This window comes from Pinus tabuliformis, chromosome 6 (assembly GCF_031772625.1).
Source record: "Pinus tabuliformis cultivar Carrire ecotype Pingquan chromosome 6, CPIR1, whole genome shotgun sequence".
In the NCBI taxonomy this organism is placed as follows: domain Eukaryota; kingdom Viridiplantae; phylum Streptophyta; class Pinopsida; order Pinales; family Pinaceae; genus Pinus; species Pinus tabuliformis.
In genome coordinates, this window is record NC_142292.1 from 1116399564 (window position 1) to 1116424599 (window position 25036).

A 25036-nucleotide genomic window follows, 5' to 3' on the forward strand; every position below is an offset into this window, starting at 1 on the left:
GAGGAAATATACATAAACAGTTTGATAAGATTTACAGATAAATAGTTTTCAGTAATTAAATTTTGAGTTTGATCAAATTACCGGTCAACGCCGCTGCAGGCAGAGGAGGCTTCACCGGCCCAACCGTGAGAAGCGCATCGCTCTCGTCCGTACAACATCACCGGTCGGTCACTTTTGTTTTTCTTTCTTTCTGTTCCGCTTCTTTTACGTAACCTTATCATACGTCTTACTAACTCTCGCTTTTTTATTTCATCCTTACCAAAGTGCCTTGTAATTTTTTTTGAATTGCTAGTTGCTTCTTTTACAGATTCCGGATTTCTTTTACTTACCTCTGTTCAACTCCGGTTTCCTCCTTTTATTTCAGGTCTTTGTTTTCTTACTATATTTTGGGAGAGAGCAAGAGAGGGCTTCATTTTTTGGGATTTTTCATAAAGAAATTTGATACGAGAGGAGGGCTCTGCATTATTGTGTCATCAGGCAGGGTTTAGAAATGCTGTTTCAGTCCCAGTTTGTTTTGCAGACAGGTCAGTGGGAGAAGAGTAGAAATTTCAATTCTAATGCTATTTCTACTGCCACTGCTAGAGCTACAGGACAAAAGGAACCCCGAAGGTATAGATAAAGCAATGCTGAGCAAGATAGTGCAGGCAGGGGAAGTGAATATAGAAGAGGATTTGAGCCGACTGAGTGCAAGGAGATAAAATAACACATAAGAAGAAATCCAGGTCGAAAAGATGAAAAGTATAAGGAAAGCTACTAGGGGGAAGTGCATATGTTTTTCTGTGGAAGACCGAGTTGGGTACAGGGTCCAGACAAAGGCATCAGGGTTATAGAAGAGTCAGTTGAGAAAAATAAGATATATTCGAATAGAAGTAGAAGAGCATTTCATTCCATCGATAAGACATTAGAAACCTTGCATTCCATAGATGGAACAGAAGGCGTCCAAGGATGGACTACATTTGGCAGATCTGACAGAGCAGGTCTTCTAAGACGCCCTTTGGAGTAAGTAAATAGAAGGAACACACATAGGCGAAGTGAAGTGTCTCTCCATGTCTGGAGCACCGAAAGTTAGGCACACCTTAAACATAGCAGACTCTGAAGGGAGGCCGGTTCTTCGGCCTGCAGCAGGGAACAACACCACTGGAGGAGGAGGTGGAGGAGGAGGTGGTGGAGGAGGAGGAGGGGCTTTTCCTGCAACCACAAAACCCGCGTCAAAACCTTTACCAAAACAGCACCCATCGAAGAATGCCAAGAGTCCATCTTCTGACAATGGAGAGGCCAAGGCCAAGAGCCCGCCTGCGCTTCTGGCGGGGACTACTAGAACCTCAAAATCCAATTCTATTCCTGTGCCTCCTGCCCTTGAGCCCAAGACCACCAGACAGGTCCCTTCTCCTTCCAAAAATGAGACATCCAAGAATGCGGGAGGGGGTATGCTCCCCAGGCTTGGTGCGAGCGTGGACAGTGCCACTAAGCCGTCTTTTCTCAAGGTGGGGGGCACTGTTTCTCTTACCGCTTCTTGTTCTTCTTCAGAAGAAGGTTCGACAGATTCTTCTTGCAGTCATGCTGCAATGAAGAAGGCAGATGCTCTGGAGCTTTATGCCCAGAGAAGGCTCAAAATTGCATCGTATGGGAGAAAACAAAGTGCACCAAAACCTGTGAAAGTGGTTCCAGATGGAATTCCTATGTCTCTGCCTCCCGAGGAAGCAAAGAAGAGATGTGGGTGGATTACGCCTCAGAGTGGTAAGGCTCTTGAAGATCTTCATTCTTATTGCAGATTTGTTTTTGTGCTTGTGACGGATTGAGTTCTATTTGCATGCCTTTTTAAACCCCATAAGCTACTGTTGGTGTTTTTATTTAATTCCGATGTTTGAAAAGGAAATTGGGTAGAGTTCATTACCACGAGCATGCTTCAGGTGCTTTAGTGTTATCCTTTTGGTGATCAAGTGTTCTTCTTTCCTTTATTCTTAGTTGTCCAAGAGCCTGGTTAGACTGTATGTAGTATAGCTTTGAAAAATGAGAGTAATGTTCACAGATTTTTGAGTTTCAGATATATTTCAGAGGGCTTAAAATAATTTTCACAGTCTCCTCAGTGACGTATATCCTTGCTAAATCATTTCCTTGATCAATCATAAATATTTTCCTTGGGTACCATTTGTTTAGGCTGTTACTCGTCCTCTGCCTCCAGTGAATTTTAAGCATTCCGTTATGTCTCCTATTTGTTCTTCACGCGTATATAATTACATGGGTTTGGGTGTCTGATGCAAATAGCCTGATTTCTAGATTCTTTCCCAAGGGAAAAATGGTTCCTTTGATGGAAGCCCATTTGCAGCCATTACCTTTGATGACACAGTAAGGTATAATAGGAAATTTGCTGAAGTTTTGGTGTTGTTAAATTGAATTGAATCAGGTCCTTCGCTTGATCAGATCCAATCATCTCTATGAGTTCATCTGAATTCCATTTCTCTGGCTTAGAAAAGTAGACTAAGCAGGTTACATGGATTCACATCAAACAATGCTTTCGTGCGGCTTCTGATTCATTGCGCATCAGGGTACTTCCCTGAAAGTTGATAGTGAATGCACTAAACATAAGAGCCTGTTTGTGAAATGCTCTCAGCACAGGTATCTGCCGCAAGTGAAATTTATTCCATTGTGATGGTTATCAGAACTGCATGTTTCAGCTATGTTTTCTAGACTCTATACTGGTGACATTCTTTTTATCCTTGTTTGTGATTGCAGATTAATAATATAATGTAGACTTTTGAACTTTGTATATGGGGGGATGCTATAAAATTTGAATCATTGGGAGACTTTGGTTTTCCTATGCTCCTGAACTTCAGGATTATGTTTATCTCAACCTGTCCTGTGCATGAAAACAATTCACTATTTTGCAATTACAACATTTATTAATAGCATATGTCACCTAGCAGTCTCATTTTTGATGGTTGAACTTTGGTTTGAATAGGATAGCATTCATACTGCCAAGATGTGTTTTACAAGTAAAAGCTTCTCTTTGGTATTGTCCTTACAGGTTCTCATTTAACTTGAGAGAAATAAGTTGTTTCCCTCCTGAAATTATTGGTTGCTTTAAGAATGCCCTGCTATGTGGCAATTAGTATGGACATTGTTCCTTTTAGAATTGATTGAGTGCAAGCAGGACTTTGACATCATGGCCTTTTATGGGGAGTGCAGATCCACTTTATGTTGCATTTCATGATGAAGAATGGGGGGTACCAGTTCATGATGATAAGTGAGTTCCTAATTATGTTGTATCTTTGTAATCATTTTGTATCTTAAAGATATAATTACCTGCTATGTTGTATCTTGAAACTTTTCATGTTACTGTTGCCGTTTTTTTGGGTAGTTCTGAATCCGGCATATGTTGACAATGCAGGCAGCTGTTTGAGTTACTTGTCCTATCAGGTGCATTGGCAGAACTCAGCTGGCCAGTTATACTTAACAAGAGAGATACTTATAGGTACCTTTCCAATGCAATCCAGTCTATCATTAACTTAATTGCCAAATTGGCATGATGCACTTTTAAACAAATATGTGTGCATACCATAATGTAGAGCAAGAATTTGACCTTTCAAGGAGATAGAGAAAGTTCACAAAGAATGTCAAATGACAAATTCTTCTAAAAATGCAAAATCTGGAAGAAACTAATAATTCAGGAAACGAGATATTTTACATGAGTGAAATGAAGAAATAAAAAAGAAAAAATTAGAAAAGAAAGGAACGGCTGAGGTTAGCAACAATGAAATTGAAATATCGCGTTTTGGGTAAATAGATATTGGCCTTCCTCCTTGCAATAGATTCTTTAAGTCAAGTGACAATGTAACATTCATGCACAATCTTCAAACTTCCACAATCTTACCTTGTTGTCCTTTATGTATCTGCAACTTGACTTTACAGATCGTGGGGCTTTTTGCAACTTCCCTGTGGTGGTAAATCTTTGTGCAGATCTTCTGGCTTTGTGGTAGTGTGCTTGTCTGCAGCTGTGGTTCTTGTGGTACCTTAACTGGCTCTGCTGGTCTGTGCTGATCCACAATTGTTTCCTGATGGTTCTGCAACCTTGATTTGCAGGTATCAAATTGTGGGTCCCACTGTTTAACTTTGTGGCCTCTGATTTGCAAGTCTGCAAAGGATCACCTTGTCACTTTTCAACCCGCAGGCTTCATGGTGTGCAACTTTGGATATTTCACTTCCTGCAGCCGTGTCCTGTTGGCATTTTACTTCCTATAACTGTGTTTTGTAGACTTTTAACTTTAAACGATTTGTCATTGCCAATTTCCTCCTACCTACAGCTTTATAACCTGCAAGTTTTACAAAAGGTAAGTCCTGAATGGTTCCTCAAATGACTCTGCCAGTCCACGCTGAACCACAATAGTTCTCCAATAGGTTTGCAACCTTGCTTTGCAGGTGTCGAATGGTGGGTCCCACAGCTGAACTTTGTGGCCTCTGATTTCTGAATCTACAAAGGAGCACCTTGTCGCTTTTCAATGTGCAGCCTTGATCGTCTGCAACTTTGGATATCTCACTTCCTGCAGCTGTGTCCTGTTGGCCTTTTACTTCCAAGTTCTCACAATTGTGCTTTGCAGACTTTTACTTTAAACGATTTGTCATTGCAAACTTCCTCCTACCTACAGCTGTATAACTTGCAACTTATTCTTGCATATTTTGGGTTTTCACCTCAGGAAAATGGTTCTTTTGAAGATGCCTTTTTCTACAACTAAATGTTTCCGTGAGATTCTTTTTTTACAGCAGCTTGCAGCTTCATCAATTGATTTAGATTGGATCATTATACTGTTTGTAACCCATCTCGATGTGTTTAGAGTAGAAAAAGTGGAGGAATCAACTCACAGAACCATTTTTTTACCAGAGGGACCTAGTTTGGCAAATTGGGGTTTAAAACCTTTTAGGAGCATTTTGAGGCATTAAATGACGTTTTTGAGGGTAAAACTTTTCTGCTTTAGTGCAACACCTTTTTTTCCTTTTCTACATACAAAGACATTTCCAACGATGCAAGAATTGCCTCAATCGGAGTTTGTATGCAAAAAGTTACGCCACTCGGAAGTTGACCGTCCTGTTTTCATCACCATAATTCGAGAGGATGCCACCTCAGCCCCCATTATTCATGGAAAAAAGACTAGTCACATGATTATGATGAATAAGACTCTAGAAGAGTCTATATTGTAACTTTGGTTGAGAGTTGAGGGACTCAAACCTAACCACTAGTAGGTTATCGAGCTGTGTTTTAATCAGACCACTAGGAGGAAAAGGGATTCCATTCTTTTCGAGTGTATCTTGTTCCATATATAGGTAGAGTAGTTGAGAGGGATAGGGAGAGAGCACATAGAAAAGATTTGTGCACTGTAGTAGCCCATAGGCCACAGGGTTTATTTGTGCTCACAGCCAATTTCTATTTAGAGAAAGAGAGCAGAGCGACCTTGCCTTCTAGTTGGGTTTTCTCCCGAAAGGGTTTCCTACGGTATATCTTGTGTTAAATCGTCGTTTGTGAGTTTTAATTTTATTTTATGCATAATTATAATTTTGCATGCATATGCAATAAACAATAATTTGCAAATCCATAACTCTAAAAAGAAATAAATCCTCACAGTGTAGATTTCAGGTTTTTAAGTATAATTATCAGATTTGTTGTTACAAATAGTCCAATGGAATATCCACGACAATTTATAGATCATGTTAGTATCCACGACAATTTACAGATCATGTTGGTGTTAGAGCAGGTTTCTTTGGGTATATTGTGGAGATTTGCAGGGGATCTAGATTGACTAAGACAAAAGTCAGAAAATCCTAGTCATAGTTGATGAATCTGTGAATAACCCTCGTGATCTGGTAGAGGAGAGGTTTTAACGGTTGGAAGCACAAGTTGCAAATATAAATCATAACGTGAATCTCTTCATGGTGGCCCTGACTAATAAGCTCAGAATATTCAGAGAAGATGAGAGTTCTAATGCAGAGGTTCAAAACCTTCATAAAGTTACAATTTTACCTTGTTGGGTATGTAAAGGACTAGTGGATCTAGTGGCACTATTTCAAGTAAAAGCAAGCACAGTGTACAAAAGTATACCACCGTGTTCAAAATGATGGTCATAATGCCATGTATCTCCCCAAAGAACCCACATGTACTCCTCAAGTATTTGGGGGGTCTACACAACCATTTGCTAAAGCAAATGATGTTGTTTAAGCCCAGATCGATGGACGAGGCTTGTGTGTAGCGACAATATCTGGAGAACATAGGCCAGAAATAAGGGCAATCAAGTGGATTGAAGCAGAAAGAATGCCAGGATTCTTCTAAGGAGGGGAAGGAGTGGAAAGGGGGATAAGATAAAAGGATGACAACCACATGACACTAGTGCAAGGATCCCAACAACCACTATAATATTGACGATCATACAGAGGAGAAGTGATGGAAGTTGCATCTGGAGCTAAACTTGAGGAACAGAAGAAAGTAATAAGAAGAAGAATCTCATGGCCATTGATTTGAGCAACCAGGTTGAAAGCATCTTGAACGTAGATCGTATGTAAAGCAATGTAGAACAAAGTGAATCTAAGTAAGTCTTTAGCAACAGGAAGAGAAATAAATGACCAAACTCTTTTACATAAATATACAAGTCAAGAAGACAAAGATTGATGTTCTGTTTGACTCAAGATCGTAAGAAAATCTCACTGTAGTAGAGTTGGTTGATAAATTGGGATTGAAAATTCGTGATCATCCAAGCCCATATCCATTGGGATGGGTAAATAAAGATGCAAAGTTAAAGGTAACAATACAAAATTATATTTGCTATCAGTGTTGATTTTATTGATGAAGTAGAACAAGATGTATTTCCCCTTGGTGTATGTGGAGTCGTGTTTAAGAGTCTCTACATGTACATGCGGGATGTAATCTTCATGTGGAGAGCCAACCAGTATTGGTTCATCAAGGATGAAAAGTTGTTCACCATCAACGCGCACAAAGGCAAGTTGAAAATTTAGCTGGTAAGTGCCAACCAAGCCAAGAAACTGATCAATTCTAACATGAAGTTTATTATATTGTTTTAAGAGAGAATTAGTCTGTAGAAGAGCCAGCAAGAGCAAAGGCATCATTGTAGGGGTGCACTAAGAAACAGAAACAACAACTGGAAGAGTTGCTACAGGGATACAAGGATGTGTTTCGAGAGCCTAAAGGGTTACAACCCAAGAGGGAAGTGGAGCGCGAGATATAGCTATTGTGGGACTCCCCATTGCCAAACATTGGGTTGTATAGGCAATCTGTTAAGGAAGCAAGTGAGGCGAAGAAACAACTGCAACAACTAATGGAACATGGTGTCATTTGATTGTGTACATCACCATTGTGGGTCGCCCATTATCATTGTGTCAAAGAAGGATGAGATTTGGCGAATATGTATAGATTATAAGCATTGAACAAAATTATGCTCAAGAACAAGTACCCCCTGCCCGGAATACATGATCTGTTGGATCAACTGCAGCGAGCGAAATACTTCACCAAGTTGGATTTAAAGTTTGGATATCAACGGGTTTGAGTTAGAGAAGAAGATACTTGGAAGACCTCCTTCAAAACCAGGCAAGATTTGTATGAGTGGTTAGTCATGCCATTTGGCCTATGCAATGCACCAACTACGTTTATGAGGTTAGTGAATGATACACTGCGCACTTTTATAGATTCATTTTTTATTATCTATTTGGATGATATATTGGTATACAATGCTTGCTTGGGAAGAGTACATCTCACATTTGACAAAGGTGTTGGAGACATTAAAGAAGCACCAACTGTTAGCAAATCTCAATAAGTGTGAGTTTGCACAATAGCCTTTGGTGTATCTAAGGTATGTGATAGGTGGAGGAGAGTTGAAAATAGATCATGAAAAGTTGAAAGCCATCATGAAATGGCTGGTGCCTACTAATGGTTCTGAGGTTAGGATTTTTGTTGGGGTGGCATAGTACCTAAGGAAATTCATAACCTTGTTTTTAGCTATAACAAACTATTCCATGCCATAATAGCAAGTGGCAAGAGTTTCTAGTGAGGAAAGGGTCAATAGAGGGCCTTTGAGGAGCTAAAGAAGAAGATCAATCAAACATCAATTCTGACATTATTTAACTTGCAACAACCCTTCGAAGTGGAGAAAAATGTGAGGGGGTATGCTATAGGAGCGATTTTGATGTAGGGAGGAAGGTCCATATACCATTCTGAAGTGTTTCATGGGGCAGTTCTTAACTACCCTCCCTATGACAAGAAGCTCTATGCCATGGTGCAAGCTGTGAAGAAGTGGAAACATTATTTGATGGGAAAGGAGACAATAATCCACACAGATTACCAACCACTATAATACTTGTAGGCCTAGAATAAGCTACACTAGACCAAGCATTACAAGTGGATGGGGTTTCTACGACAGTTTCATTTAGTGATCAAGTACAAGAAGGGCAACAAAACAAGTTGGTTGGCATGCTTTCAAGGGCATGCACATCAAAGATCATGGCTTTGGGAACTTTGTTGCACATGGAGCCATTAACCCATGATACATGCAGAGAGGCATATTCAGAGGATGAGGACTTCAAGGAGGTGTTTCAATAGTTGCAGAGTCAGAGTCATGTGCATGATGGCGACAACACTTTTGATTACCATGTCCATGATGCGTTACTCTACAAGCTGGATAAGTCATGTGTTCCTAAAGGTGAGCGATTGCAATTGATTTGAGAGCTTCACACCTCCAAGGTTGTAGGGCACTTTGGTGTAGAGAAAGTGGCCAACTTGCAAAGGTATGTGTATTGGCCCAAGATGCAAGAATAGGTAGCTAGGTTCATAAGAGGATGTATGCTTTGTTGTACCAACAAGCGTAGTAACAAAAAATAGGGTCTATATCACCCCTTAGTTATACCCACTCGTCCTTGGGAAAACATTTCCATGGACTTTATGGGAGGTTTACTAACAATTAGGAAGGAAGATGACTACTTATTCGTGGTAGTTGATAGGTTCAATAAGATGTGTGTTCTAATGCCCTCTAAAAAGACCAAGAAGCAACAAACTTGTTCTTTAGATAGGTCTAGGTGCAGTTTGGGATATTGAGGAGCATTGTTTTAGACAAGGACACAAGATTTCTCAGTGCATTTTGGACTACTTTGTGGGAGAAGATGGACATAAAGTTGAAGAGGTCTATAACATTCCATCTTTAGACCATAGTTTTAAAAACTAGAATTGAGTTTCGAACCGGTCACTTATCTAACCGTGTTTTGAACTGAAACTAGATCAAACCAGATTCCATAAATGAGAATTGGAAAAAATACATAAAATAAATAATTAATTTTTAATGAAAACAACTTATTTTTAAGATTACAAACCATGATTCCAAACCATTAGAGACAAATTATGGAAAGTCTTCTCATCTATATACCATGTAAGGGTGCATGTATCAAAATGGCATCGAGTGCAATATATGTCAATGATATCATCAACAAAATACATAACCATTGAGGCTCTAAATGGCCTATAGTGTCCAAAAACAACACTAAAACTCAAACTACTGGACCATTAGCCTACTACAAATCATTGATCAACATGATCACTCATCAAACTCATCACAACTACTACACATGGGATCATCGCCAAGAGCTACAAAAACATCATCTGGCCTAGAGTATGACGACTCCTCAAACTACTTTCCAACCTTAATAGCAGTAGCATGAGTAACAACACTAGACCTAGCAAAACTAGAAGCATGAGTTCGCTGAGCTACATGACAACTGCTTCCTCACCATGTGCCATGCTTGGTTTTGGTGGTTCACTTCCTTTAGCTTCGGGTTCAACTACTAGATCAACACCCCCCCAACTCCATGGCATCAATATCAAGCTCAACTTGTTGAGTCTCCTCCACCCATTTTGAAGTTGGATCAATATCGTCGAAGATAATGGGCTTTGTACTAGGTCTTTTGTTCAACAACTGGTTGCGCCTTAGTCGAAGTTCGACGCGAAGACAAGATCATTTAATCATTTTTGTTCCAACCAATTTTTCTTGTTCGTGCTAATTCGTTCAAAAACAGACCAATTGCGCTCACACTGAGAAGCACTGCAAGTTTGGTTAAGAACTCTAACTGCAAACTTTTGTAGTTGAGGACATAGGCTGCCAAACGACTCCCACCAATTTGCTACAAAGACAAAGACTAGAGTTAGTTCATTGTTCAACATTTTATATGGTAAGTTTGAACAATTTACAATTTGCAACTTAAATTTTAAATGAGTTGGAATTGCTTACTTGGTTGATCCACATCTCTTGCAATCTTTGCTAGATTTTTGCCAAATGTGCTTGTGGCCTCAGAGAAAGTAGTGAGTTGTTGAAGTATTTTCAACTACTGTGACTTTTAGGTATCACACGCTTTAAGCACTCGTACAACCCATCTTTGACTTCCCTAGTCTGTTAGGTCCCTATAATACTAATGTAGCCCCTATAATGTTATTATGTGTGCCATAGAAGCACACTATTGTTATTATTGTGCCTTTACAATAAAATTGTTATGTAGGCCCTAATTATATTTTGATCCTTTAGACTCCTATATATACCAAGGAGGTCGTGTCATTCAAATCATCTAAGAATTGTTCATTTATGTGATGTGAAGGGAGGTTGCCCCCTCGAAGTGGCTTATTATCTAGTTGTTGAACTATCTTTTCTTATGTTTTTGTGTTATTTTGATCTGGATACGTAACATTTGGTATCAAAGCTCTTGATTTTAGGGTTTTTCTACTTCAAACAGGTCATCATTGCATTTTTGCCATAATTTTTTATTTTTTTATTTTTTATTATTTTTTATTTTTTGTCCGTGAAGCTTCAGATCGTGAATTGTTACCACCTGAAAGTGAAATCTTGATGAACATCTGGTTACAATTTTAGACCTTGGTTTGCTATATTTTCGGAGATATGGTCCAAGGAAGTTAGGGTTTTTGTATGCTCCATAATTCAGTGTCAAACAGGTATCCGAGGTAAAATCGTCATAACTTTCTCATTGAGGAACATATTTGAATTTTGTAAAAAGTGACTGAAAGTGCATGCGCTGTAGTTTTTCAAGTACGAGTTTCAAGGCTAAAGGTTAAAAATGTTAAATTTCCACGAAACTTTGCAACGACTTAGATGAATAACTGAAAATTGAAAACTGAAACTAGTTAACTTTCACCAAGATATAGAGCCACTTAACATCTTATAAACAACGAAATAAAAACATAGATAAAAACACATGCACAAATTGACACACTTATTTTCTCAGGAAACCCAACAGGGAAAACCCACTTGCTTGGTGTTGCTATTTTATTGATTGTTCCTATAGCAACTGAATCTAGTACAAAGCAATCTGTCTCTCTTGGGAAGGCGTTTTGCTTCTCACACAACTCTCAGCTTATACAATTGATCTTGGCTGCCTTGATCACTACTTGATCTCGATTCCTACACATAATTCTTCCTCTATTGCCCCCTTGACTTGCTTTGCAAACCTTGCTGACTTGCTTCAATTTCTCTCCTCCTTCCTTGTGCACTTTGCCTCCTTATTCCATCCGCTGATCTCCTATGTGCATTTATGACCCTATTACTTAGCGAACTTGGGCTCCTATTTTTTAGGACCCTAACTCCACACAACCTGTGCACAACCAATTCTCCTAAATTCTAGTGCACTTGTGCTCCTATTCTTTTGGACATAATTCTTGCGCTCCACAATCAAAGCTCTCTCACACTAACCGGTGAGCTTTGTCTTGTCACAATCCTTCGTGCACAAAACAATGTAATTTACTTGTGCCTTCGTCCTCTCTTTATAGGTGAAATTTGATCCATTCATGGAGGCCCAACTTAAAACTTCGATCCATTCATGGAGGCCCAACTTAATTTAGAACTCGAGCTGTGATAGTGTTACTCGCTCTCCTTCCAATCATCACTGGAGTTGTTAATTCGTTCTCTCTCCAATCAACACTGGAGATCTAACTTGTTCTTCCTTCAATCAAAACTGAAGATTAACTCGCTCTAACTGAACTACTAACTGCTACCTTGTTTTGTAGTCAAACTGATGAAGACTTCCACTAAACTCTACGCATGCTAACTTGATGATTATTCCAGTAAATTGGAAATAATTCATCCTAACTAAAGTCTAACTCATGGGGAAAACTCGAGGTCTTCACTGGCCAAGGCATAAGCCAGAAGACCTTGCTCGCAACATTTTCAACCTTAGCGATGAAGGTACTTTTGGAAGAACCTCTTCCACCTTGGATTTGTATCCAACACTACACATTCTTTGCTGTTAAATTGCTCACTCTGAACTGGAAGACTTCCTTGCTTTCTCTAGCGGAATCTGATTTGAAGACCTGTTCTTCCCAACCATGCTCTGCGAGTCTATCACTTCAGGTATAAGTGCCATGTACCCCGTGTATCTCGGTGGCTACTTACTTTGCTTGAAGGTGGTATTAGAAGACCTAATTCTCTCCTGATCCCCCTTAAATAACTCTTCTGCCCTCTTGGCTTGAACTCTCCCTATATTGGGAGTGACTGACTGAGTGGCTGCCTCCACTCGCCCTGGGCTCTACTCCTCATCATCTTGTTGGTCGGCACAACTGCTAACTAGTCGAGGCTCAAACTAAGATATTGGCTGAGACTCCATCTTGAGTAGCATCTTCTCAAGTACTCTAACCCGCTCTCGCTCCAAGGACTCTTTTAGAGCCCTGCTCTCCTCAACCATCACTTCTCTACTTTGTGCACTTACTGTCTTGCTGCTCAAGGTGGTGCCTGTCTCTCCCTGGAACTTATAAAGAGTCTTCATGCTCACACCTATTTACTTCTTACATCCTGAAGCTAAGTGTTGGAGGTAAGCCTTATCTTTGTTGAAGATGACATCATAACCCTTGTCCTCAAGAGTAGCCACTGAAACAAGATTCTGCTTCAGGCTTGGAACATAGATGACATCTCTGAGATGGAAAGGATTACTAGACTTCCTATGTAAATTGACAGTACCATTTCCTCTAGTTGCATATATGCCATCATCTCCTAGCTTAATTTGAAACTGCATGCCCTTATCCTTCATGTCGCTGAAATACTTCTTATTCACATTCATGTGGAAGGATGTTCTTGAATCAATATACCATACATTGCTGCCTGTTGAGCTTTCCATGCAAGCTATCAATGAGAAATCTTTCTCGAATTGGGCATAAAATGCATCTACCTCCGCTAATGCAACCACATGATCGTAACTAGGCTCCGTCTGATTAGGGCACTTAGTGGCATAGTTCCCAAACTCATGGCAATGGAAGCCCTTGATATTTCTTAGGTCCTTCTTCTCGCCCTTCTGACTAGACTTGGCCTCTTGTTGGCCTTTCTTTCCCTTGGCTCTACCTTTGCTTGCCAGGGCAAAGTTTTGCTCATCCTCTGCTAGAGCTTCTCTACCAGCGTCCGTTCCTCTCCAAATTGCTTCTTGAACACAATCACTCCATAACCTTTTCCGACTGGGAATATTCTCTTTGCCACTTATTGCATCCTGGAAACTATACCAAGACTTATAAAGTCCCAAAAGCATAAGACTCACAAGGTCTTATTCAACAACTGACTCGCCCACACCACCTAGGTCATCCCTAACTTGAGTGAACTCTGAAAGATATGTGATGATGGACTCTCCTTTACTCATCTGGATACTTCTTAGCTTCTTGGCATCACTGGAACCATGATACAGATTTAAGATGACTTTAAACATCTCATATGCTGTCTTCTTCTCATGGAGATGAGGAATCATATGGTCACTGATCGCCTCAAGAATGATCTTCCTCGCCTTGGTGTCATTCTTGTTATGCTAGGCCAACTGTTGGGCATCTGTATGTGGCACTATTTGTTGCTCCACAAACTCTAGCACCCCATTATCTTCCAACACCATTGATATCTGCTCCTTCTATGCATAGAAATTTGAGGCTCCCTCTAAATTGTGATCTGACCTTAGTCTTAGGAACGCCATATTGCTATCCAAGGAACTGCTTTGCTCTGCTCTGCTCTTCAAACTCTAGTGCTAGCCTTCCTGCTTGATCTGTGTTGTCCACTAACTGGTCAATCTGTGCTAGTCTTTATATTGATCTTTGCTCTTATGCCATGTTAAATTTCCATGAAACTTTGCAAGTATTTAGATGAATAACTTAAAATTGAAACTAGTTAACTTTCACCAAGATATAGAGCCTCTTAACAACTTACAAGCAGTGGTATAAAAACACAGAGATAAAAACACATGCACAAATTGACACGCTTATTTTCTCAGGAAACCCAACAGGGAAAACCTACTTACTTGATGTGACTATTATTGATTGTTCTTGGAGCTGTTGAATCTATTACAAAGCAATCTGTCAAGGCATTTTGCTTCTCACACAACTCTCAACTTATACAGTGGATTTTGGCTGCCTTGATCACTACTTGATCTCGGCTCTTGCACACAATTCCTCCTCTGCTGCGTCCTTGACTTGCTTTGCAAACCCTGCTGACTTGCTTCAATTTTGCTCCTCCTTCCTTGCGCACTTGGCCACCTTATTCCTTGCATTGATCTCCTATTTCCTAGTGTAACAAACCCGAAATTAAAACATGCAACTAATTAGATCAATTATGCGATTTACAAACAACACTCATCTATTCAACTAATTAGTATATAATTTTTGAGAAATAGGAGCAAAGGCAACTTACCTGTAGTGATGATATTCCTTACTTGTAATTTCGGAGTTGAACGTTATTTGAACCCTGCTAACCGCAACAAAGTTTTTGGGGACGACTCTCCACCCAACCGTAGGCTCAGTTGCACAAAATCTTGCTACAACTGGCCACCCCCGAGCCCTCAATCAACGTACTACTGCCAGGGAATCTTTTGTCTCACAACACTTTTCTCCCAAGAGAATGGATGATGGAATCATGGAATGATGTCTCATCTTCCTCACCTCACCGTCTATCAAATATAGAGCAAACATTGGAAAGGGAACCGCATACACACAATCCATGTGTCAACATGCAACTTTTATTTCTTTATTTTAAGTTTAACTTAATTTAGTAATTCTCTTAATATAATTCTTTCTTATTTTATTCCTTTTTACTTTTTGATAACTTTACCTCTTTTTACTATTTTTATAGTTCTCTTAATTTAACTCTTTCTTATTTTATTGTGCTTTGCTTTACTTATTTTTACTATTTTTATAGTTTATTTTTAATTTTATTTATTTAGAACTCTAGTATTGTTATTTACTATTTTATTTATTTATTTATTATTATATTTTCTTGATTATTTATTATTTATTTACTATTATTATCTTTTCTTTATTGTTTATCATTTATTTTCTTATATTTTAATATTATATTATATTATTTATTATTTTTATTATTATTAGGGGATATTACATACTCCCCCTCTTTAAGGAACTTCGTCCTGAAGTTAAGTTGAATTATTTAACATTTTATTTAGTTAGTTATTTATTACTTCATGTTTGCCCTACACCCTTTGTTGAACTAGTATAACCAGCAGGCATCGAAAGTTTTCACAACACCCGGGAAATCTCAAGGAATCTTTGTCATTTTTCCCACTTTCGGAACCAGGCATAAGTCTCCCCGGTCTGTATCCCAGTCCAAGGCTGGCTCCAAGGCTCGCGCCTGACTCAAACCTCATCTGCCCCAAGGAAGGCATCCGGTATGGTACTCAATAACTTCGGGCATCTCGCAAGGCTGACCCACTCCACAATTACTAAGGCGCATAGCCTCAGGCATCGAAGTCCTTATGCCCCCACCAGACTTTGGCATTCCAATCCAATAACAGGCACCTAGCCTAGAACATCAGGCACTTGGCCTCCTCAAGATGGTCCCATAGCCCTTCAAGAGCTATCCATCAAGAGCTATACAAGACAAAGGAACCACTGGCATATGTAGTGTTGATTGAGTATGTCCCCAGCCCATATGGTGTTACATATTCTCCCTCACAGGTATGGGCTCTTACGAGATCATCAAATAAACTGGCCTCTCGACCCATTTGTGGATTTCCTATCAATCACCACATCTCAACATACATCCAATGCATTACTTATAATCATAACATCATAGAAAATAATCTACATGCCAACTATTGCATGTCATCATTGTTAATCACCACATTTTCATGTTATAAAATCTGCTTGTAATTACCACATGCTTCACATATAATATTCTCATAAGTTACAACATCAACATATGAATTTCAAAGACATGTCATCACATAATACATGAACCACATGTCAATATACCTCAATATAACATCATAATCCCTATGCATATCATATTCATCATGAGCATTCAATGCCATTATCATGATAAATAAATAAATAAGAACCACATATAAATCATTACCTCTCATCCGAACTATATCTGTTTACCACATACCATCTCATTATGAAACATCATTAATATGAGAATCATCTCAATACATATCAAATATAGAACAACAATACACTTTAAGCATTATTATCATGAATTGATTTCATTTACTTATATAAACAATGAATATTAACTATGAATTAAGATTATTCAACATCCCTCTAAGATCTATGTTATCTCATGAGTACTATTATTGTCATGTTTTCATCAAGGTACCAATTACTTTTCAATAATCATTTCTTGTTTTTTCTATTAGGAAGTTAACTATTTACACCGTAGGTATACTTATCTAAGTACATCGTTAAATTTCAAATGAGTCTCATCATCTTGAGCCTTAATCTCTCATCAACTATTCTTCTTTCCCCAAGGAAATTTTAGTGAAATTCATTGTTAAGATATTACCATTTGTACAATCATTTAAATCATCAATATCAAGTGAAAATTTCATGATCACTATATATATTGTGTTTATCCAAATGACACACATACACGAGGCCATCCTTACTTGAGTCTTATGTTATGCTTAATCCACCCGCATGGGGGCTTGTTGTTCCTTAGTGATTTATCCATCACTCGCATAATTGTCATTGTTCATCTTAAAAATATTTTCCTATCTCATCAAGTTCCCACTTCATCTCTTTTATCATAGATTCACCCATCTTCAAGTTGGACTAGGGATTCTTCCACCTTAATTTCCACTTATTAAATATTTAGTTTATAATTTGAAATGCTCAGAACCACTACCACCATTATCATCTATGAATGATCTAGTATGCCCAATGTGTTTGGCAATAACTTCTTTCAATAATAATGACACACTAGTAAGTTGTTTTATCTGAAGTAACACTAGGTCATCAATCTACTTGTAACATTTATTCAAGTACACCCTTTATTAGTTGATTCTTACTTCTTCGTCCAATTCATGTGTAATCATTCTCAAAGTCACATTATAGAATTTCCAATAGTATTTCTTCCTACACTTCACGGTGGGTGCTTTTCATTAGTCTACATAGTCTCTTTCCTTTTCCAAAAGTTAAACCATCATTATCCAAATACTTTATTGTGAAAAGAGATGTTTGTTTGTTTTTATCAAGATAAAAAGAACATAGCCACATGGGTTTTAATTGGTATTTCTAGTCCCCTTACCCCCAAAAAGGGGTTAACTAATCACTATGTTTGTACATCAATGCGTCCATTAAACTTTACCTAAAAATCAATATTTATTATGTCAATTTAACTTTGTGCATTACAAAGTACCATAATTAAAAAGGCTAATATTCAACATTGGCTAATATTCAACATCAATATTTATTAAACTTTTCCTTGCCATAGTTAAAATATCCCCTTACACTAAACCAACATATGCACTTTAAATCCATTTTTTTTATTTAAATAAATTCCTCTTTTATAAACTCATTTAAAAATCAACTTCACTATAACTTATAATCTAATAACATAACTAATTTTAAAATCACTACCCTATACTGATTAACAATTTGTATTTACATGTATCAAATATTTTCACCTATTATTATATTTCAATACACAATTTTTTTCCTCAGTATTACATTTTCTCACAATATATTTATTATTTATTTTATTAATAAAATATTTACCGTCCAAAATAATTATATTTATTGTTTTAATTTAATTTCACTTTGTAAAAATTATATTATTATAACTCTCATATATATATATATAAAATACAAATTACAAATACATCTCAGAAAAATAATGTAATTTTAAATGTGCTCACATGTTATATATAACGTATATATTTCGTTAAAGAATTGATTACTATATAATGTATATATTTCATTAAAGAATTGATTACTAGATTTAAACACCTTCCACCTTATGGTATTAATCATAATAAGTACGTTAGAGTTAATAAGTACGTTAAACTCTAGACAATGTTAATGGGTAAAGTGTCCAACTCACTCTTTTAAGAAAAGTCAATGCCTACTCAAGCAAGTCTATTACCGAATGCCTTTACATGTCTATGAGCAGTTATAGCATGATTTTTTTTTTTTTCTTCTTAAATTAGATAGGAAAACACGATTGGTTTTTTCCAGTAACAATAAAATCAAGTCTCCTCCCTTACGGTAGCAGGTAACAAAGTGAGAACTAAACAGTGAAATAAATAAATAATTGATGGTTTTTATCATTTAAAATGCTCAGAAGTAATTGCTCATCTTCAACATTTATTATTATTATTAGAAGCAAATTCTGTGGATTTCGATTAAATTTGGCTAGATTAATTGAAATTTAATATAAATAAACAATATTCAAATTTATTAAATATTTTCATCTATATAATATTTACTATTAACACAACTAATATTCTAAACTTTATTTTCATTAAAAAAATAATTTTCAGATATATAATATTTACTATTAACACAACTAATATTCTAAAACTTTATTTTCATTAAAAACCCTCTTTAAATGAGTTAAGTAATTGATTTTTATTTTTGAAGTTTCATTCTTATAGGTTAACCACTCATATAAACAGTCAAATACATTTATTTATTTTAAGTAATAATTTTATAACTCTAATTCAAACATTGAAAATAATAATATTTTATGATTTCCTAAATGATTATGTGATACATTTTTCTGGCATGTTTTAACTCATAATACTATTATCAAAGTATATTAATTGTTGTTCATAATTGTTCACACGTTATCTCCTTCAAAATATGTAAACTCAAAATGGGTTATTGGATACGACCAGTGTGCATGCTCTCCAGTTCATAAACTCTTATTACTACTCATAACCACGTATGTGAAAGAAGTGGAAATCCATACAATCATCATGGTTATCATAATGATAGGCATGAAAATCGAACCTCGATCAGTCATAAATTCATCCACCACCATCAATTTAAAAGTATTAATGTTCCAGAGACTCTGAACAGAACAACTCCAACACTGCAAAGGCCACGAAAATGCCCTAAAGTCCGACGGTTACTCAGGTTGTTGGTTTATTTTTTTAATTTAATGCTGAAGGTGGTGAAGCTAGTGGAACATTAGTCACGGTAGTGAACAAGTTCTCAGGAAAACGACCAGGTGTATTGACCAACATCAACAGGTATCTTGGCCAATGGGGCTTTTCCCGGTCACCAACGCCGTTCACTTCGATGAATGTCCTTTTTGACCGGTTTTGCCACTTCTGGAGCGCACAGGTTGTGCCTTGGACTTGTCGGCATCGACTTCTACCCCATAAGAAATTGTGGCCATGGCCATTTATGCGATAGCACTAACCAGATGTCGCCTGTCCCTTTGGCAGAGTTCAACTAATAATGGCTTTTATATAGAATTAGTGGTTGTGGAGAAAGAAATTGTGGTGGAAATGGGTTATATTATCCACCAAATAACTACTATGGTTTATATTACCCGGACTATCATGAAAATGTCATATGCTCACTTGCTATTTTATTTATTTTTTAATTCTAATTTAAAAAGTAAACCACAAACCCTTCAAACATAGGGAAAACAAAGGTGGAGTGAATTAACAATGTGTTATCTTAATGTTAATGATTTTCAACAAAATTTTAGGAGCTTTGGTTCGCAAGTTTCTTTTGAATTTGGGTTTTCAGTACATGCATAATATCTCAAGATCATTATATCCATGCATGTAACGAGTATGTAAAGTTTTTAAAATTATAATAGTAGGTTCAAGAGCACATATATGATATCTTAAGATCATTACATCCATGCATGTAACAAGTATGTAAAATTTTTAAAATTATAATAGTAGGTTCAAGAGCACATATGTATATAATTACATGCAAACAAGAAAAGTGTCGAGTTTATCTTTAATAATAAAGAAATTTTATTTACCTTTTTAAAAGAAATGTTATTTATTTAATAATCTGCGAAAATTAAAGATTATTTTTATTTTTCCAGTCTACTTATTAAATTCTTCCCTATCATCACAATCGAGATCAAGTATTTTTTTATCAAACTTTTAGCTAGAGGTCAAATAGAGTGGAAACCCGCTCTGATATCATATGTAACAACCCCGAAATTAAAACATGCAACTAATTAGATCAATTATGCGATTTACAAACAACACTCAACTATTAAACTAATTAGTATAGAATTTTTGAGAAATAGGAGCAAAGGCAACTTACCTGTAGCCATGATATTCCTTACTTGTAATTTCGGAGTTGAACATTATTTGAACCCTATTAACTGCAAAAAAGTTTTTGGGGACGACTCTCCACCCAACCGTAGGTTCAGTGGCACAAAATCTTGCTACAACTAACCACCTCCGAGCCCTCAATCAACGTACTACTGCCAGGGAATCTTTTGTCTCACAACACTTTTCTCCCAAGAGAATGGATGATGGAATCATGGAATGATGTCTCATCTTCCTCATCGTCTATTAAATAGGGCAAACATTGGAAAGGGAACCGCATGCACACAATCCATGTGTCAGCATGCAACTTTTATTTCTTTATTTTAAATTTAACTTAATTTAGTAATTCTTTTAAGATAATTCTTTCTTATTTTATTCTTTTTTACTTTTTGATAACTTTACTTCTTTTTACTATTTTTATAGTTCTCTTAATTTAACTCTTTCTTATTTTATTGTGTTTTTTGTTAACTTTACTTATTTTTATAGTTTATTTTTATTTTTATTTATTTAGAACTCTAGCATTGTTATTACTATTTTATTTATTTATTATTATTATATCTTCTTCATTATTTATTATTTATTTAATATTATTATCTTTTCTTTATTATTTATCATTTCTTTTCTTATATTTTAATATTATATTATATTATTTATTATTTTTATTATTATTAGGGGACATTACACCTAGTGCACTTCTAGCCCTATTTCTTAGCACACTTGAGATCTTATTTTTTAGGACCCTAGCACCACACAACCTGTGCACAACCAATTCTCCTAAATTTTAGCCAATTTGGGCTTCTATTCTTTAGGACACAATTTCGGTGCTTCATAATCAAGGCTCTCTCACACTAACTTGTGAGTTTTGTCTTGTTGCAATTCTTCGTGCACAAAATAATGCAATTTACTTGTGACTTCGTCCTCTCTTTATAGGTGAACTTCGATCCATGCAAGGAGGCCCAACTTAATTTAGAACTTGAGCTTTGATAGCGAGTTAATTGATAGTGTTACTCGCTCTCTTTCCAATCATCACTAGAGTTGTTAGCTCGTGCTCTCTCCAATCAACACTGGAGATCTAACTCGTTCTTCCTTAAATCAAAACCAAAGACTAACTCGCTCTAACTGAATTGTTAACTGCCACCTCGTTCTAAAGTCAAACTGATGAAGACTTCCACTTAATTGAAGCTCCAACTCTATGCATGCTAACTTGATGATTATTCTAGTAAATTGGAAATAACTCATCCTAACTGGAGTCTGACTCATGTGGACAACTCAAGGTCTACACTACCTAAGGCAAAAAGACCTTGCTCGCTACATTTTCAACATAAACAGTGACACGTGGCTTCCCGTACAAGTTTACTCTACTGAACCAATCCATAATCAAGTCATCATGGGAGATATGACATAACTTTACCTTGAAGAATCCAATCTCGGTCAAACTTGTGGGGTTGGAAAGAAGGCACATACCGCTACCATAAGACACTATTTCAGGGTTTGGGAGGTTGAATTCATAGAGATACAACAATTTCAATGTTAGCCTTATTAATAAGCTCAAAATCAAGCTCTTAAAAGCTGTGCATTTTAAAATTTGCATAACTTTTGTTTGAAAAATCAATTTGAAGGCAATGTTGCGAACATTGCGAATTTTTCGTGATGACGATTTAATCACCCGATAAAAGCAATGATTTTTTTGATTTGAAAAAAATCGCGACCTGATGCGAAAAAATTGCCGGTCGCGCGGTAGAGCAGTGTTAAAGGTCGTTTTTGGTTTTTGTTTGATTCATTTTGCAAATAGAGGGTAGAGGTGAGAGCTAAGAAGGAGGAGAACTCATCTACAAGGGCAAGAGAGGAGAAAAGTGAAGAAATATAGCATCCAAGCAAAGAAAATTCAAGTTTGTACCAAGTTTCTTTAGCAAGGCGTGGTTTTCAAGTATGGACATCAAATTTGGCCCTATTTTTTTCTGTTTTTTCCATGGGTTTCTATCACCCATATATTTTCCATGATTTTTTGCTTGGATTTGAGTGTATTTTTTTGTCACTTTTGTTGCATTTAGTGGAAAGGGTTTTTTTGGTTAAAAATGCAAAATCTTGATTGTTAGTTTTATTTGTTTAATTTCTTCTTGTGCCTGAGTTTTTTTCCATGATTTTTGCTTGGGTTTGAATATGTTTTTTGCCATTATTGTTGCATTGAGTTGAAGGTTTTTTTCGATCAAAAATTCGTAATGTTGTATGTAAATTTTAATTTCATTTGTTTAACTTGTAATTTTTCTTGTGCCCTAGGTTCAAATTTCAATCTTACATTAAAACTCAAGAGTTCAATAAAGTTACAAACATGCCAAGGAACTTGGACCCTCTGTGGGAATTTGGTGAACCTGTGGAGGGTTTGACAGATTAAATTTGACTTGCAAGTTATGTGGACATCATATGACAGGGGGTATATAGATAGAAGTTCCCCTTTACACAAATTCTTGGACATGAAATAGGGCCTTGCACAAATACAAATCCAGAAATCATCCGCAGAGCCCTCAAATCATTGGAAGAAATAAAGATAACCAAAGTGACCAAGGAAACTCTGAGGAGTCAAATGGTAGGTGGTGGAGTGGCAACATTGGGAGGTGACCGTGAGAGTGGTACTGGTTCTTCTTCAACATCAACATCTACACTCAATTCCATAACTTCCTCATCATTTTTTGTTTCTAGAACCACAGCTGGTGCACAACCATCTTTCACGTTAGCTCTTAAAAAAGGGAGAAGGAAGAAACCGACAAGTTGTTGGGTAGGTGTCTTCTTTGGAGTGATATTTCTTTCAACAGCTAGGAACAATCCATTTTTCCAGAGCACGATTGATGCTATTGCTATTGTTGGCCTAGGGTACAAAGCCCTTTCATGTGGTGACTTTAAAGGGCGCATTCTTTAGAATGAAAAGGATGAATGCACTAAGAGATTAGAGGAGTTTAGGGGCTCATGGGCACACATAAGATGCATTGTGATGTCAGATGGTTGGACCGATCAAAAGGGTAGAACCCTTATTAACTTCTTGGTTAATTTTCCCAAGGGGACAATGTTTATGAAATCCGTTAATGCATATGCATATATCAAAGATGCACGATTATTATGTGATTTGTTGGACATGTTCACTCAGGAGGTGGGTCCACAACTTGTTATGCAAGTCATAATGGACAATGTTGCAAACTATGTTGTGGCTGACAGGATGCTTACGGAGAGACATCCTAACTTATTTTGGACACTTTGTGCCGCACACTACATTGACTTGATGTTGAAGGACCTAGGAAAAAATCTTTTTGTTAAGGATATTGTTGAATCGTAAAAAGCATTGCAAAATTCATATATAATCATGCATCTGTGCTTCATTTGATGATAACATTCACCAACAAGGAGTTGGTGCGCCCTACCATGACACATTTTGCCATTAGTTTCATATCTCTTAAATCCCTCCTGAATTCTATGTGGAATGTGAAGAGAATGTTTCTTTTAGAGGAGTGGCGTGCTTTGTCATATAGCCACAAACCAGAGGGAGAGGCCATATGCAAGCTAGTTCCATACCAGGAAAGCTTTTGGGTGAGAGTGCAGGAGGTGTGTAGCATTACTGAACCTTTGGTAAAGGTTTTCAATTAGCTGATGGAGACAAGTCCACAATGAGCTACTTGTATGAGACCATGGACAGGGCCAAAGAATCCATTCGCAGTTACTATGATGATAAGGGGGATGAGGGGCTTGAGAAACAACAACTCATATGGGCAATGATTGATGAGCGATGGAGCAATACACTCCATCGTCCCATTCATGCTGGCTAGTTTCATACCAGGAAAGCTTCTAGGCGAGAGTGCAGGAGGTGTGTAGCATTATTGAACCTTTGGTAAATGTTTTCAATTAGTTGATGGAGACAAGTCCACAATGAGCTACTTGTATGAGACCATGGATAGGGCCAAAGAATCCATTCGCAGCTACTATGATGATAAGGGGGATGAGGGGCTTGAGAAACAACAACTCATATGGGCAATGATTGATGAGTGATGGAGCAATACATTCCATCGTCCCATTCATGCTGCAAAGATCTACTTGAACCCCACATTTTCTTATTCCCGTGGTTTCTTATTTGATGCTAAGGTCATGGATGGATTCTTCACTTGTGTTAAGAAGATGGTGCCATCTCTAGCAAAACGTGCAGAAATATCCGAAGAAATGGAGATATACATGATGGAAGGTGACACATTTAGCTTTGACATGGCTATCCATGATAGGAAAACCAAAATGCCAAGTCAGCTTTAGTTTATTTCAAATTTCATTGTCTCTTCATACTTTGCTTAAACTTTCATTTTTTTTTTTTGTTTTTTTGTTTTGTTATGTTTGTCTCATTTGTTGTAGATGCATGGTGGAGAAGCTATGGTGGCAGAGTACCCAATCTCCGAAGGCTTGCCATTTGAGTGCTCAGCCAAAAATGTAGCTCCTTCGGATTTGAGCGCAATTGGAGTGT

The 25036-nt window shown here is 37.1% G+C and overlaps 1 protein-coding gene across 1 annotated transcript in view; it reads left to right on the forward strand.

The window, feature by feature from the left end:
- Positions 1-309: 309 nt before the first annotated feature.
- LOC149262800 (uncharacterized) overlaps positions 310-25036 on the forward strand; it is an 80800-nt gene continuing 56073 nt past the window's right edge. Inside the window, exons 1-3 of the mRNA XM_089425239.1 lie at positions 310-1737; positions 3187-3244; positions 3389-3472. Coding sequence (XP_089281365.1) covers positions 1047-1737; positions 3187-3244; positions 3389-3472 — 833 coding nt within the window. The 5' untranslated portion in view covers positions 310-1046. The remainder of the gene's footprint in view (positions 1738-3186; positions 3245-3388; positions 3473-25036) is intronic.